General features: G+C 44.2%; 1 protein-coding gene across 3 annotated transcripts in view; it reads left to right on the top strand.

Annotated features, from left to right (window-relative positions):
• The window catches only part of AMBRA1 (autophagy and beclin 1 regulator 1), a 124,092-nt gene extending 107,952 nt beyond the window's left edge, over window positions 1-16,140 (top strand). For all 3 annotated transcript variants that reach the window (XM_083862756.1, XM_083862754.1, XM_083862755.1), the window contains 3 exons: window positions 3,798-3,890; window positions 5,481-5,674; window positions 14,535-16,140. In XM_083862756.1, the coding sequence (XP_083718882.1) occupies window positions 3,798-3,890; window positions 5,481-5,674; window positions 14,535-15,025 (778 nt within the window). In that variant the 3' untranslated portion in view covers window positions 15,026-16,140. The remainder of the gene's footprint in view (window positions 1-3,797; window positions 3,891-5,480; window positions 5,675-14,534) is intronic.
• The last annotated feature ends 811 nt before the right edge of the window (window positions 16,141-16,951 follow it).

Genomic DNA, 16,951 nt, shown 5'->3' with positions numbered 1-16,951 from the left:
CAAGCTCGTTAATAATGTGAGCTGGACACAAGCGTGAAGGAAAAGTCCATCTTACAACAGAGCCCTGCTGGGAAATCCAGGCTGTGAGCAGCTCTGCATGTAACAAAGCTAATGGAAATTTCCAGGGAGGGCTTAGAGAGCTTAGTGACATCCATAAAAGGGAAGAAAGTAAGAACTTGACTAAGTGGACCTCACTGTCCATGACTGACACAGTGCGGAGAATTACCATTTTTCACCCTAAAGCCCTGGGCAACAAATGTCCTTTTTACTGCATCCACATCCAAGTGGCTCCATGCTACACAGAGCTTCTACCTTATGTCTTGAAAAATGTAAAGTGCTTCTAGCATTTCTATGTCTAGAGTTTGATGAAGCAAAAGTTAAATGCTTACATTACCTGAAAAATATTCATTTCTCCAGTGTAAGCTCTGCTTCTTTGGATTGAATCGTCAGGCCTTGATTTGCAAATCTCCTGGGAAACGTACTGCGAAGGGCTGCTCATTTACAAAATTCAAGCAGTATTTTGCAATGAGAGCTAAAAAACCTTTAGGCTTTCTGAAAAGGGAGATTGCACTATTTTAAATAGGTGTGGCTAAACCAGAGTAAGTCTTAAGCTTAATTGAAAATCTGATTTAAACCAAGGTAATTGTGGTTGTCACACACATCTTGTTGTGTACTGGAGTTGGTTTAAGGTGTGATTATGTGAAAGTTTCTGATGCAAGCATGGTGTTAAAACTGGCATTTAGCCCACACAATCCCATTATTTCTTGGATGAAATTTTGATTCATTAAGAAGAGAAATTACGATCTTCATATAAAAGGTAGTGCCCAACCAGTGCCCTCTGTTAAGTTCATGTGTATGCTCTCCTCACTGTATCCTGATGCAGTCTGAAACATCTCTTCTGTAGGCTCAATCAGTCATCTAAAGGCTGGAAAACCTAATCAGGGCAATCTTGATACTGATCTTAGGGCTGTGAAGACACCAATGTGGCTTCCAGTTCAGATACACAGATGCATATAAAAGAGGACAAAGATGGTACTGAGGTCCTTATGGCTTTTGCAAGAGGTGAAGTTGGGAAAGGATAAGTTATGTAGCTGGCTAAAGGAAGAGACTGAAAGGTAGCAGTGAAGATGCTTGCTGCTGCAGGGAGTGCCAGCTGTTTATTCTGAACCACTTCTTTTACCCAGCAGGGAGACACACTTAGACCGAACTAAAAAGCCAGGTTAAAGTAGTCCTGAGAATGTTGAACTCCCATCGTGGCCAAGTGAAGTGACTTTGGCTTAAGCCCGTTTATCAGTGTTCTCAGAGTCAACAGCTGGAGCAGTGGCACCATCTGCTACAGGTCCTCCTTCTCGGGTAGAAGGCAATGCCTTTGATTCTCTGGCAGTAAAGGAATAGCTAATAGGATCCTGGCAGCAAAGCTCAGTTGATAAATGGCGGTGTGTAAAACCAATATGAAAAATTATGCATTAAATTGAATGCCTGTTGATTTCACCATGTGAAACCGATAGCATAGAATTAGAGTGGACTTTGCTGTCCAACAACCCAACTGTACAGTAGTGAGACTCTGCAGAATAGGTAGGAGTATGGTCAGGAGCTTTTCATCTGGTGTACCGTGTGTCAGCTTGGTACCATGATGCTTCTGTAGAAGTGAAATTGAACCACTCAGAGAAGTGCGTGTGCAGGAGATGGACTTCTCTGTGTAGTAGAGGAAGACCTTGTTTGAGGGAAGAGAGGAAATACAGTATTGTCAGCTCCCATCTTGTCCTGGGAGAAGGCTTTGTGGTCTTCTGGTTTCTTGTCTCGGAAGCTGGCAAGCTGGCAAAGACAAGTAAGGCACACACTGGCAAGGATTATGAATCATGTATGTAGCTGTGGGGGACCAGGCCTGTTCTTTGGGAAGCATGAAGACATGTGGAAGAAGAGGGAGAAGATCACAGGTCAGCTTAGCTCTGTTGTGTAATAGCTGTAGATGCCAAGCACACTAGACTTTTTATGGAAATTTTGACTGTGAGGTCAGAAAGTCTCTCTTGCCTAGGAACTGGGCTGCTTCACAGACAGCAAAATGTGACAGCTAAGCCTCACCCAGTATATTAGACACATTATATTAGCCAGTATATTAGACATGGGGATGGAGCAGCCAGAGGGACTGGCACAGTTTTAGTGACAAGTTACCATCTGTCAGTAAACTCAGAAACCTTTGTAAATCGGCATCTCACTGGAAGCTAGCTGCTTTCTTGGGGTATAATGCATTACAGGAGTAGCTCAGCACAAAAAAAAAAAAAAAAGGCAATGGCTGATTACTTCTTTTAGCCTCCATGTGGGATTTTGGTGACCTAATTTTGTTCATCTCTCACCTGGGTCCTAACCTGAGGTGCTGTCATCCTGGCCGCCTAGTCCCAGGCCTCCAGTACACACTGCTTTCCCATTGCAGCATGTCTGACCTGCAGCATCCTCTAAGCCGGGGTTCTTGCCAGTTCTGCTGAACCATCTCTTTACAGGTACAGCAGTTTCTATATGTACATAAAGCATCTTGTTTGTGCCTGGGCCTTACCTATCTACCAAACTATTTGCCATGAATCCTTCCTTCAGACCATGGGACTAGTTCAGAGACTGTCTTCAGGGTGATGGAAGTCCAGCTCTTCAGACACAGTTCCCTTTTGTCTACAAAGGTCTTATTTTGTTAGTTTGTGGTTTTTTCTCGCCACTTGCCTTGCTGTGACCACTGCACAGCACTCCTAACTCTCCACCAGCACCATCAGGTGTGTGCAGTCCATCAGCCATGTGGTGGTACACAACACCATTTTAAAACTCCCAGGCCAGCTCATATGAGCTGTCAGCATGGTGTGGCAAAACACTCCAGGAAGTGTCTTCCATAGTAATGCAGCCCTGAATGCTTCTGAAGGTGGAACACAGCAGTAGGAGGGAGATCTCTATGTTGCCTTGGACTGCATAGTGATTGCCCATCCTGTGCCATTCCTATATGGCACAGAGTAAGCTGGATTCGCTCTTACTCTCTTCTTGGTGGGATGTGTACTTGCGGCATTAGGTGCATTTGTTTCTGTGATTGCCTGTTGTCTTCAGCAATGGTTGATAACCTTGTCTGTTCCTGTGAGTAGTAAGCCCTGATTTGGTGTATCTTTTGGGAAAATGCTCTATGAGAGCTTTCCAGAGTGTTGGCTGATCCATTATACTTAGTAGCGTTAGATGTAAATTTCAAGTTTAGCTCTTCAGACACACATGCTGTTGATGCAGTACAAGCTCATATTCTTGTTAAAATATCCTCTACATCTGTCCTTGCTCCACAGTGTCTGTCAGTGAGAGCGATGTATAAAGATTATTTATAGGTAGAATGAGAATCATTCGCAAAGAAATTAAATGTTGAATAAGTTTACTGACCATTACCTAGTGCAGGAAGTGCTTGCAGACACCACAGGGAGAATTGGCCTTTCCATTTCAATTCTTTGTTTAGTTACTTGGAGTTAGGGTAACCTGATTTTATACACACAGTTGTATATCTTCATTTCCTGAAAATCTCTCTACTCCTGTTGCTGTGTCTTGGTGCTAATACTGAATTGAAATTAATGGAATATTCCAGAGTAATCTAGTAATACAGCACTCTATATTTGCAAGGTGGTTTATTGTGATGAGCCCTTTTAACAAAAATGTGAACTGAGCTAGATCGGCAGTTTCTGTAGGGCAGGAATCAACACTATTCTTCATGTTGTGGGGATGTAATGTGTGCTGGCTTGAACAGTGTTCTGTCATGCTAATGTTTTTTCCTTCTTTGGCATTTTAAGGGCCTTAAACTCTGGAGTTGAGTACCACTGGGACCAGCTGAATGAGAATATCTTCACTGTGCATTCCAGCAGCAGGAATACTGAGCGGCCTGGGTGAGTCTCCTGGGTGTTTGTTTAGAGAGACCTGCCCCTTTCTGCTGTTTTTGTAAGATCTGAAAACATCACTTTGTTGTTCCCTTACCACTGGCAGCTTTAAATATGCAATTTTCTCCCCCTTTGACATTGCCTATTTGGGTCACCTGGCCTTCTTCCAGCAAGTGACATCCAGTGCCCAAAAGTGCCAGTATGAGTAATGTACATGTGTCATTCAGGACCCCAGTAACAGCTGTGGGAGGAACATGTGGGGCTTGATGCATCAAAAACACCATGTAAAGCAAATGGCCTTTGGAGGGTAACTGAAGAACAGGGGAATTCACAGAGAAAAGGGCAAATGTATGGTGTTGACCTGGTGACTGATTTTCATCTTTTTAATTGCTGGTCATGGGACAGCTGTTTCTCAGTAATAAACTCTAAAAATAAAGCTAAAGCCATTAAAAAAAAAAAGTAAAAAAAAAAAAAAAAGAAACAGCAATGTCCTCATTGGCTGTTTCAATCTGTCCAGTGATGCACATGTTGTTGTTCTAAACACAAGGATGATGCTGCAGTCCCTTGCTTCTTACCATAGTGACAAGTACTCCTCCATACGCCAGCCGTTCTCAGCAAGAGAGTGATAGCTGTGTTTCTGAGTTGTGAGCTTCAGCATACCAAGGAAGTTGTGGGCTTGTTTACAGGGCGAATGTCTGGACTATCCTACAGCCTTGGTCTGACTCTGGGTGAAAAATAAGCAGTAGAGATTCTTTACTCTGCTGTATGAGTGGATATTGCTACTACTTAAGTCTTTGACAGTACATACTCAGTCTGGTATAATGGCAGCTTGAAGGCAGAAATACTGGTCCAGAATGAACTAGCTCAAAGAGAGAGAAAAGAAAAAAGTGTAACAGGTTTCAAAGCCTTATGATGAAAAGATTGTGAATGAGACATTCTTTCCTTGAATCTCTTTGCCATTTCCAGAACTTAGAGGTCAGTTTAGAAAAGAGCGTTGCAGCATTGTCAAGATTCAGCTGTAGCATCATACACTTCAGTTGTTCGAGTCTGAGAAGCTAATGAGCCTTGAGGTGCTTCCTGTTGTTTGCTTTTGACAACACAGGATTTCTCTTGTCTGACTGGAATGGGCAGAAATGCCTGCTGGAGTGCATTCATATGTGACGCTGACAATCTAGGAAGTCCAGAGGAGGAAAAGGGTACAGGCTACATCCGTGGGAGTTAACACTGCCCCGCTGTGCAAGAGGTTTTCTGTGTGTTTGTGCTTCTGCACTGCACATTGTGTTGCCTTCTCAAATGCAGTGACTCCAAGGCAGTTGTTCTGCAGGCTAAATGATGCTGCAGGGATATCTTTCTGTGCCTGTAAGGCACACTGCTTCTGTGGAAGGGTGAGTGGAATCTAAGACTCTGTTGGCTTAAAACTCAAGAGACCAGCATGTGTAAATGAGTGCAGGTCACAATTCCTTTCATCCCTATTCTCACAGTAGCAGGCAGGTGCTTGGTTGAAGTGGAGGCAAGAGGAGCCTCACATTCATGTTTCAGTCTTGCTTGGGTGTGTTGCCTCCAGTGATTCTGGTCTTACTTGTTTTTCTCTCTTTTCAGAACCAGCAGAGCTACATGGAGGACAGACAGGGACATGGGCCTGATGAATGCCATAGGCTTACAACCCCGAAATCCCCCCACCTCTGTGACATCACAGGGTACCCAGACCTTGGCGCCTCAGCTACAGAATGCCGAGACTCAGACAGAGAGGGAGGTACAGGAGCAGGAATCCGCCTCTGCAGGGACTGGTGAAGGTAGGAGATCAATCAGTGGTTTATCTGACAGAGCTTACCTGGTGATTTAGGAGTTTCCACATATGTTCCACATCCTGTCAGTACATTTGGATACTCCTTTTTCCTCTTCAACAAAAATTTCTCCAGCCTAATCTGCCTGTAGCCAGGCATAGATGATCAGGAGAGTGAATCTCTGGCCATATGAATAGAAAAGTTGCTTTTTTCCCATGCTTTGAAAAGGGAAAATTAATTCTTCTCCAAATCATTGTGTCTTTGTAGAATCAACTGTACTGCCTTCATTCCTCACACATCTCCTGAACTCCTAACCATCAGTAAGGCTGCAAGCTGCTGAGAGTTATAATTTCTGCCTCTGTATTAAGAGTTCAGCTTGGTCCTCCAACTTACACTAAAAGTCTACAGGCTTCGCAACATTGGATGCAAAATAAAATACAATAAATCACTTCTCACAAAGCAGCTTTGAGGATTCTTTTTAGTTTGATTGATGAGGTACATGATGAGTGCCCAGAGCAGCTGTACAAAAATGTCTCTAGTGGTTAGCAGTCTAGGAAAACTTGCCAACATGTAAGGAGCTGGAAACATCTACTGTGCAATCCCTGTATAATGATAAAGTCACTAATCTGTTGAAAACAACTTGATTTATCCAGGCTTCTTGTCTCAATACTGTAACATTGTGCTTTCATTCAGCTCTGGAGGCTTGGCTAGGTACAGGTTGGGCAGTATATGCATAGGAAAGACAAGAGAAAATCAAGGAGACAGTTTTGAAGTTGCTGTTCATGATGACTCTGCTTGGCTTTGGGAAGCAGCCCACAACATGCCTGTTTGTGCCTGTGTGCCTGTTCTCTGTCAACTCTGAAAGTTACTTTTTGGTATGTGACTCTTGCACAGTTTCTGCTGTGTAGTATCCAGCATGTGTGATATGGCTTTGTGTTTCTCTGATCTCAGCTCTTCTGTACAAAGTTAAGTGGGAAATTCCTGCCCGCTGGGGTTTCCGTCTGCTTATCTCAGCAGAGCTGCGATTAACCTCTCTGGAAGGTTAGTACAATTGAGGGCGTGTGAATACAACTGGAACACAGACTGTCTGGACAAGTGCTGAACTCATGGGAACTGGCTTCTCATGAGTTCTTCCACTGAATGTGGTACAGACTGAGAACATGGTACAGTGTGGGACCTTCTTGCATCAAGGCCATGATGGTTGATGCTGGAGGCTTTGAGAGTCCATTAAACCAGGAGGGTTCTTCAACACTGCTTCTCCTCCTGCTGTTCTGCAATCACCTGACAGTTTCTTTATCTTGTTCTTTCTAACCCTTCAACTACCAGATCTAGATCATAGGTTTTAACTAGGCTGTTAATGAGATGGGGAAAGAGCTATTTTTTACCAGTGCCTTGGCAGGATATCTCTACAAAGAAGCAAAACATGTAACATTTGGAAGAAAAGGAGTGTAAATAACAAGCCTAGGACAGATCCTTCTCTTCATCTCCCTTTCTTGCTTGGAAGAAGATTGGCAAGTTCCACATCTGATGTGATTTTCATCTCAGACATTTACTTACTACCTAATCCCCCTTGCAAATGGCCACAGCTGCAAAATGGGCTGTCACACTCCTGTCAGCTATATTAGAGCCTGTAGAACAAAGGAGTTACTGCAGTTGACACATGTGCACCAGAGATGAGCCAAGACGTTTTACCTTGTGTTGATCACTTCCCATGTCAGTTGCATCTTCAGTGGAAATTCCTGTGTAAGAGCTCAAGAGTAACTTGAAACAGGGAACTGTGAAGACAGTAATGGTCAGGAGGATGAAGGATGAAAAAAATCAATAGTAATCCATGATAGAAGAACAGTACAAAGACCTGACATGAAGCAGAAAGACAAATTTTCTTCTGCTTTTACCAACACCTTAGCCAGTTAGCCAGGTACTTGTGGCGTCAGTGGTCTGGCTCATCTAAGTCTTTGTGCTTCACATTATACATGAGCATTAGTGGCTGCTTGTGACAGTAAGCCAGCTGTTTTCCCAGCATCACCAGCTCTTGTGATGCACGTCCAGTGTGTTCCAGCAGGCAACATTAGGTGCTGTGGTGCTTTTCTGATGGCTGAATTGCCCACTGTATCTACCGTAACTCTCCCTGATGGAAGGGAAACTGTGTTTCCTAAGCATGATCTAGATGTCAGGGGCAAAAAGGCAAAAAAAGAAATAAAATAAAATAAATTTAAAAAAAAAAAAAAAAAAAAAGAGATGAAATGTGCTACCAGTAACTTGGGGTGTGACCCAGGGCAAATTATTAATCATCTACCAAATGGGAATAAATCTTCCCATAGTACAGCACACGAGGGGCTGTGGAGATTAATTAGTGTTTTGTATGGGACTTTGAAGATGGAAATCACTATGTAAAGGCTTAGCAGCGTTATCAGCAGCAGAATGGATAAATCAAGTGTGGTTCTGAGTAATGTAAAGGAAAGTGGTTTAGTTATCACCCTGCCATGAGGGGCAAAAAAGCCCAAACCAACCAACCAATGGACTGACCAACTGAAAAAAAACCCCTTGTATTAAAGAAAAAAGAAGAAGAAAGACTATTGCTATCCTGAGAGTAGGTTTCTGTCCTCTGTCCTGTCAGCCCTGCTGTTGTGGGGAATTCTGGCTCAGGGCATTTCTTGCAGATATGTGCTTACTCTCCAAAAAAAAAAAAAGAAAAAGAAAAAAGTATGCAGAATTGCATCAGAAACCTAATTAAGTTCTGTGCGGGTATAAATAGTTTCCTTTTCTCATGCAAAGCTCTGCGGGGACTTTGCTGCTCTGATTATCTTTCTACCTCCTTTGGAGGAATGAGTATATGATGACTTTATTAGAAGTGAATCCCTCTAATGTCTGAATCTCTCTGTTTTGCAGCAGTTAATAGCGGACTTGTGAACTCTGCTCCCACGCCACACATAAAGGAAAGGTAGTTCGAGTTGAGAGAAAACTAGGAGAGGTACCAAGAAATGCTTAAAACAGTGTTTGAGCTGTCTCCTGTTTTCTTTTAAGCTGACAGACGTAGTGGAAATAGTGATAGAGTTGTAACTTTGAGGCACCCTTAATTAGAAACAATCTGTTGGGCGTTATACTATGTTTTCCTTGCAAACAGACAGGCATGATGGGAGTGGGATCTGTATTTGGCTGGCAAATTGAATCTCACTTAAAACCCAACAAAAATTTCTAATGAGATTTAATGTCCCAAAGTTTTAACCTTTAGAAATCATAATTCGTGGTCCAGACTGGGTCAGGCTGTTGGATCTTTGGAGTACAGTGCAAGGGGCAGTAACTGCAGGGTCTGCAATTGTGCCAAAGCTGCTGCGGGTGAGGGAGAGGGTCCTCTGCAGAGCTGCAGGACACTTGTTTGATAGTGGGCCCATGCTGTCCCCTGGCTGTTGAGAGTACATCAATACATCTTTCAGGTAATCCAGTTGCTAAAGAGAAAAAAAACACACCAAAAATAAAAAATAAAATAAAAATAAAATAAAAATTAAAAAAAAAAAACCAACAAACAAACAAACAAAAAAAAACAACCACCCAACAAATAACTGAAGAGCAATTGGCATCTCATTTCCTATCATCTGCATTGTCTTTGGGACTTAAAATTCAGGTAACTAGCTCAGTAAGTGCCTGTTGTGCAAGTAAGCACATGTTACAAGTTACTGAAATTGTAGCTCAGAATATTTGCTGTCAGTGGATTGCTACTTTGCCTGTCTTTGGGGGAGCAACATATTGACTACTGTCATGCCATACACAGTTTTTTTTTAACTGGTTGGGTTGAAGTGTTTATCACCAGCCAGTACAAACTGCCATTAGTTCCAACTGCTTTCAGAGGTTGCAGCAGATACATTTGAGAGGGAAGAGGGTTGTTAAATGAAGGCTTGAGTTTGTGAGATTCAGTTTGTTCAGACTATTGGTAGTAAAAAGACAGCACAAGCAAGCAAAACTTTCCAGATATAAGCAAAGCCTCCTGAGGATGCCCAAGGAGCACTTAGAAGCAATCAGTGTGCCTGCATGTGATGTAACTTACTTAATCTGAGACATTAGGAACACGTGTCGAGGGGCTGCTTGGGCAGGAATACTCTGTCCCCAGCCGAGCCTCATGAATGCTAACAAGAAGAAACATATTGTTTTATGTTAGCTGAACACGTTTTTGCAATGCTGTTGTCAGATGTGATGTGACTTTCATGCAATTAGTGTGGAAATGGGAACTGGGACACCAGGGATCAGCTTCCAGATCTGACTCTCATCTCCAAGTAAAAATGTGGGTAGATCCCTTGGCCTTTCATCTGCCCATTCATCTGTAAAATCTGCATCTTATGTCCTACAGAAGTTTTGGTTTCTCTTTAGAATCCTCTGAAAACCACTACCTTAAAAATAGACTTAGGTTCTAGAAGTATGTACTATGCAAGCTTTGACAGCGTGATCTACCCCAAGTACTTGAGTCTCTTCGGATTCAATTATGTGGGCTACTTTTAAACTCTCATTACAAAAGTAAGTTTCAATCATATGAATAGCCAAGGGGAGATACTACTAAATAATTTTTTACAAGTTAAAGCAGTTGTGTCTTTTTTGAGTTCTGTGAAGTTGCTTAGATTAACTACCTCAGAAAAGAAGTGTGAACATGTTTCTGGGCTTGGTTGGAAAGAAAAGTAACTAGTAGTATTTCTTGTGATATTAAGGGAGATATGGTTATTCATAGCTGTTTATACTGTGGTGTGTCCCTCCCTTTTCTATTCTTATGCAAGGAGTGAATTAATGTAAAAATACTGATATTTTTATCTTTGAGCATCTGAATTAGTGGGTCAGCTCACACCTCAGAGCTATTATTTTATGTTCTCTGAAGACTTAGCTATCTCTGCAATGCTTACTGTTCTAATTTTGAAGCTTTGTTTGCAAACACAGTTCCTAACTACTTCTGGTTTTAGAAAGAGGAATGTTGAAAACAGAAGAAAATTCAAGACCTATGTCAATATATTGCACAGATACAGGGGAGTCTGATCTCATCCTTGCTTCTGTGGACTTTGCATTTCATCAGGAGTGTGCCATCCATGCCCAGAGATAAACAAGATATACTCCCTGCTAGTACTTCAGAGTCCACTTCATTTAAAAGTGGAAATACCCTGCCTTATGCCCAACTCCATCAAAAGTAAGCAAGATGTTTTGCCTGTGTAGTTTTCTGTGTCTTGCTGGAGGAGCATAGAGGATTTTTAAAAACAGATACATTAGCTAGGGAATATTTAGTTAAATGTTTGAGACAGCTACATTGACAGAAATCCCCTGGTCTTTGGGATAATTGCTCTCAAGAGTAGTGTTTTGTTCTGTGTTTGGAATAGACAGGAATTTGAACCTCTGGAAAGGTCACTCTGGTTACAGTAGAAAACATTTGTAGGAGCACAGCACTGCAGCAAGCTGAAATGTGTGTGGTTTACAGCTTTGCTGTTGTTTTGGGTAAGTGCCTGTGTGCCCACCCTGAACCTTCACCAAATGGAAGTCAGCTTATTTCACTTGCTCTGAGTACTAATGTAGTCTGCATTGGCAGCCTGGTGAAAGAATGTGTGTGGGAGTCACCAGGCAGTAGAAACAGGCTGTGTGTGAATCTATGCTGTAGCTCAGCTCAAGACAAATGGCACAGCAAGCTTTGCTCTGCACTAGTCAGCCAAAGTCATCTTTGAAACCTGAGAGAGGAAAAGGGGAGGACAGTCCCCAAAGGAGAGGTGTTTGTTGGCTGCTTGAATGGTGAGGCCCATTTCTGGCTCTTGATGGGCTGGGGATTTCCAACATCGCTGCATCTCTGGGATCTGAAGGCTCATGCCTTGCTGATTCCTGCTATGGTATCAGCCCTTGCCTTCTGACCAAGCAGATGCCTCAAATGGAAATTCAGCCATGGCATGTGGTAATTTAGGGGCAGGAAAGAGCAAGGGGTGCTGTGGTGAAGCACATGTTTGTAATGCTGAAGAGCATTGACTGGCTGGGAGTCCTTGCTGTTTTGCTGTTCCAGTTCTTCTGTTCTGGACTGGTGATCTATCGAGAGCACAGTACCTGCTGTTTCAGGATTTGTGGAGATAGGACTGTCTGGCATGTCTCTAGACCAGGTTGCAGATCTTGGCCTTCTTAAGCTTGTTCTCTGGCCTGGCCAGATGGTTGATAATGAAGTACGACTATGCTCTCAGAAGGAAGTGATGACTGAATCCAAAACCATGCTTCTCAAACATTCCACTTAGTTCTGCTCATGATTAATGTTGCAATATTCCTTGGCATGCATGTTTTTCACATTGGAGTTTCCAGTATAATAGCTGCCTCTGTCCCCAGTCTTTGTACTGGTCAACCAAGTTCCTAGTTCATGCACCAACCACATCCTAATTCTTACATCAGCCACAACCTGAATAGGATTTCTGTACTAGAGTTGTGGGTCAGGCTCTGTCCAGGGGATATTCTTGCTCACTCTTCTAAGGACATGCTGCAGATTTTCATGTGGTTACAGGTGTCTCTGTGATCCCATTGATGCTCTAATCAAGGGGATAGGTGAAATGGATATAACAGGTTTACTACATTCCCTGCAGAAACCTACTTATTCTACTAGTGAGATTTAAATTTGCCCTTTAATGTCCATAATATTTCTACAGGAGGCAGTATGTCAGCAGACTTACTCGAGGATGAAATTAACTTTGTCCAATGGTGGGGGATGATGGTAGTGCCTGATGCAAGTACCACTGAGCCCCCCATGAGAAAAGAGAATAAGCTGTCACTGGCTGCATGATGTCTCTACAGTGGCATGGTGTGGACTTTGCTGAGTATCTTAGCTCTCATGCTGGATACATGATCATACAATCATTGAGGTTGGAGAACACCTCCAAGATCATCAAATCCAACCTTTGACTGAACCTTTAGTTACCACTGTGTAACTAAATTACAGCGCTAAGTGCCGTGTCCAGTCATTTCTTGAACAGTTCCAGGAATTGTGACTCCACCACTTTCCTGGGCAGTTAAAATGAGTAACCACTGTCACAGTGAAAGAATTCTTCCTAATGTCCAACTTGAATCTCCCCTGGTACAACTTGAGGCCATTTCCTCTTACCCTGTTGCTGGTTAACTGGGAGAAGAGATTGACTACTACCTGGCTGCAACTTCCCTTCAGGGAGTTGTAGAGAGTGATAAGGTCTCCCCTGAGCCTGCTTTTCTCCAGGCTAAACAACCCCAGCTCCCCAGCTGCTCTTCTTATGACTTCTGCTCCAGACCCTTCTTTCACTACCTCCATTGCCCTTCTCTGGATGTGCTCAATGTCTTTTCTTGTAGTGAGGGGCCCAAAACATGGCATGGAGTTCAAGGCATGGCCTCACCGGTGCTGAGTACAGGGAGACAATCACTGTCCTGGTCCTGCTGGCCACACTATTGCTGATACAGGCCAGGATGCCATTGGCCTTCTCGACCACCTTGACACACACACTGGATCATGTTCAGCTGCTGTTGCTGCTGTTGACCAGCACTCCCAGGTCCTTTTCTGCTGAGCAGCTTTCCAGCCCCCTTCCCCCAGCCTGTAGTGGCGCATGGGATTGTTGTGACCCAAGAGCACATTGTAGAACCTCATGCAACTGGCCTTTGCCCATGACCCAGCCTGTCCAGATCCCTCCTCATACCCTTTCTACCCTCAAACAGATCAACACTCCCACCAACTTACTGTCATCTGTGAACTTACTGAGAGTGCACTTGAATCCCCTCATCCAAATCATGGACAAAGATATTAAAGTTCACAGCCCCAAATGTTTTTGTTTTCCAAGTCAGTGTGGCATTTGTTTTTTATTGTGTTTTAACTCCTCCCTACATCTAGCCTTGTTGACATTTGTGTTCATTTCCTTGGTGCCAGGAGAGCTCATGGCTTTCTCCTCAAATCAGCACTGTGATAGCTTCATAGAGGTGGGAGTGAGATTTATTTCTTTAATAAGAATCAGCAAGATCCCACTGTGGAATGTTTCTAGCAGTTTGTTATTACAGATTGTTCTCCCCAGATGCTCTGGGTAGGGTTTGTAGCAAAAGGAGGATGCTGAAAAACTGAACTGGGATGAACTTCCCTGACATGGTGATTTAATCTCCTACATGGACAATTCTTTTGTGAGATTTTGTTCTCCTAAGGTAATCTTGAGCAATCAAGGTATCTGACGATGGTTCTCTCAGAGCTCACTACAGCCTGACTGTAAAGAGAAGCCTCAGAGATAAGAGTAGACGAAGACTGTAGGTCTTCAGATGTTTTTTTGTATTCTTCAAAAGATAATATCAGTCAAGGGGAGCAGGAGCCTACACACTTGATCGTAGCTAATGTGGAAGACCACATTCTGTAGCTGCTGTCTGCTGTTGGCCAGCGTCTTATGTCCTGCCTAGACTGACACTGGGGACATTGCCATCATGCCATCTGCCTACTTTTTAAACAGGTGAAGCAGGAAAAGCCATGGGGTTATTTAACACCATGGTTGAAAGGTATGGTTTATTGCAGTGCAAACTGAGGTTTCTCTTCCTGTCCCCATGGGACTGGCAGGATTGTCTCCATAGCTGTGATAAAGCATCCTGCCTCTTTGACTAACACCCTTTCCCTCATCTTTATGGCCAGATAAGAGCTGCTTTTCCAAGGCTTGGACATGCAGGTCTGTGAGGGTTACCTGTGGAAGTGGCTAAGATTTTCTTGATAGAATTCGGTGCCTTTGCTTGGCACTTAACCAAGTGGAAAGTTAGGGAAATAAAATACTGGGCTCCTTCTGGAATAAAACCTATCTTCTCTTCACTGCGTGATGCAACTACTCAGCCTGCTTTATTTTGTGTCGTAGTTTGCCTTGTGCACCAGAGTTGCTTCTGCTTTCTTTTGCAGGTGAAGGTCCAGAATATGGGGCCAGTGGGGAGGATGCCCTGAGTAGGATTCAAAGGCTGATGGCAGAAGGTGGCATGACTGCTGTGGTTCAGCGGGAGCAGAGCACCACCATGGCCTCCATGGGCGGCTTTGGCAACAACATCATTGTGAGCCACCGGATCCACCGCAGCTCTCAGACTGGCACAGAGCCCACTGGAGCTGAGGGCACATCAGCACAGCAGTCCAGCTCTCAGCAGCTGGGCACAGAGCTGGAGGGACGGATCCTGTCAGAGTCTGTGCAGCTGCCGGAGCACGGCCTGAGCCCGCGGACAGCCCCTAGTGGGAGTGAAGGACAAAGCGCCGGTGACCTGGACCTGCCAGAGCAGGCCCAATCCTCCATGGACACCGAGGGACCAATTGAATACAGTGACCTAACTAATAATAACCATCTTCCTGACAGTACCAACTTCTATAGTAACGACAGCACCAGTGGGGAGTCACGGAACAGGTAGAGATTGAGTTGTGTGTTGGTGCTACCTTTGTACTGCTCAGCAGAGACCTGTACCTCACAGCTGGCCAGGAGCTGGAAGAGTAGAGATGGGTGGCTCTAACAGGATGCTGGTGGTTCAGAGGGCTTCTCTAATCCTGGGTTATGGGGGAAGGGGTAAGAATTGCAAGAGAAGCCATGCAAGAAAGTTAAGTATGCAAGAAATCATACTTAACTTCCAACGTTCCCACTGCTGAAAAGTTAACAGGAATACAAACCATACTTGCTGCACATCAGCCAAATTTTGAAGCCCCATGGCACCCCCTGAGCTAAGCCCTGCAACTTGGTGTATCATCCTTTGTAAAGCCTTTTTCCTTTCCTTTTTCCTGCCTTTTTATACTCATGGAGCTGATCAGTAGAGTGAAGAAAGGGAAGGGGGCCTGCAGCATCCATCTGGAGACAGGCAGTACTGGGCTAACCCAGGCGTGATGCTCCAGCTTTGTTGCTGGAGTGGAGGAGTCTTCCAGGCCACAGTCCCTCTCCATAGCACAGCACTGCTCCCCCAGAATGAGGTGTTCTGAGACCAGTCCTGCCTATGCTGTAGTCTTTTCTGGGACGAGCTGGGCTTCACCAGAACATGCATGGCTCAGGATATGCTCACAGGTGGGATCTTTCCTTTTTAGAGTTAGTTTAGGACTTGGCAGGAACCGAAGCAGAGATGCCATATGGATGGGTAGAGGGACAAGGGCTACTGCTCTCTAGTCAGGATGCAGTTCACACAAGGATATTCTAAGCTGTGCCAATATTAACATGAATGAGCCACCCCAGTGGTTTCATGGTGCCAGGACTGAGCTGCACCTCTTGGCAGGGGGCAGGAAATCTCTCAGCTCTAGGCCAGGATGTGAGGTATGGGTCTGTGATGTAAGGTGTTGCATGTGAAATCTTGACCTTGTACATGTAGTTTCTAGTGGAGAAGTCAAGGCTCTGATACTTTGTTTTTAGTCTCAAATGTGATTTTCCTTTTCGTTTGTAACTCTCCATCCCTAGCAGGCTTGTGGAGGAAGTACGGGGAGAGCGTGAGTGCTAACGAGGGAAACACCAAAGATCAATGTCATTAAAATATGACAAACCCTTTGTTGACTTCCTGTCTTCATTTGTGTGATGGTTGTCTCTGTGTTTGGCCTTGGGGATAGATACATCCATCTCAGAAGCTCTAGACAGCATACAAATATCAGATGATGACCACTCCCTTCCCAGGAAGAAAGCAGACTCAGCCTGTGAGTTGAAAGTCCAAAACTGGGAAATGGAGATACATTTGGGAGTCTTGCCTAACCAGTCTGGAGATTGAGCAGGCACCTCTGCATTTCCCATCATTCAAGTACTGCAGTAAGGAGAAAGAGGAGCATTTCACCTATTCTGAGTGTAGGGGTGCAGCACTGAACATCCTGGGCAAATGGAGGGTGGTCTGTCTTGCTGATCCCTTGATGCAGAAGAGGATTGCAGTATCTGGCTGTTCTGGATAGAGGAATGCACAATCTCCTGTTACCACTGTGCTGTGAGGGATGTTTCCACTGCTGTCTGAGCACCTGCCAGCGGCTGCTGTGCTCCTGCCCAGCTCCTCTAGATTCTGTGCTGCTAAGACATTACAATAAATAAGTCTGTCATTAGGCAGCACTCAAGCTCCCAGTCAGAAGAGTCTGTTGGAGAACATTAAGCAAATCTTCCCTTAAATCACAGCCTGGAAATGAACCTTAAATCAAATCAGCTGCTGCCAGGCCTCATTGCTGAGTGTTAATGAGGCTCTAAAACCTGCCCCAAGCGAACTGCATCCCTGATCTGACAGGAGAGCAGCCTGAAAAATGGGATTCCCTTGTGTGGCAAGGAAGGTTTTAATCCCTGTATTCCCTTACTGTGGAGGGGCCTGAGGATGTGCTGGCAGTTGGGAACCAGA

Source organism: Zosterops lateralis, assembly GCF_965231275.1.
Source record: "Zosterops lateralis genome assembly, chromosome: 6".
Lineage (NCBI taxonomy): Eukaryota > Metazoa > Chordata > Aves > Passeriformes > Zosteropidae > Zosterops > Zosterops lateralis.
This window is presented reverse-complemented; position numbering and strand designations above follow the sequence as displayed.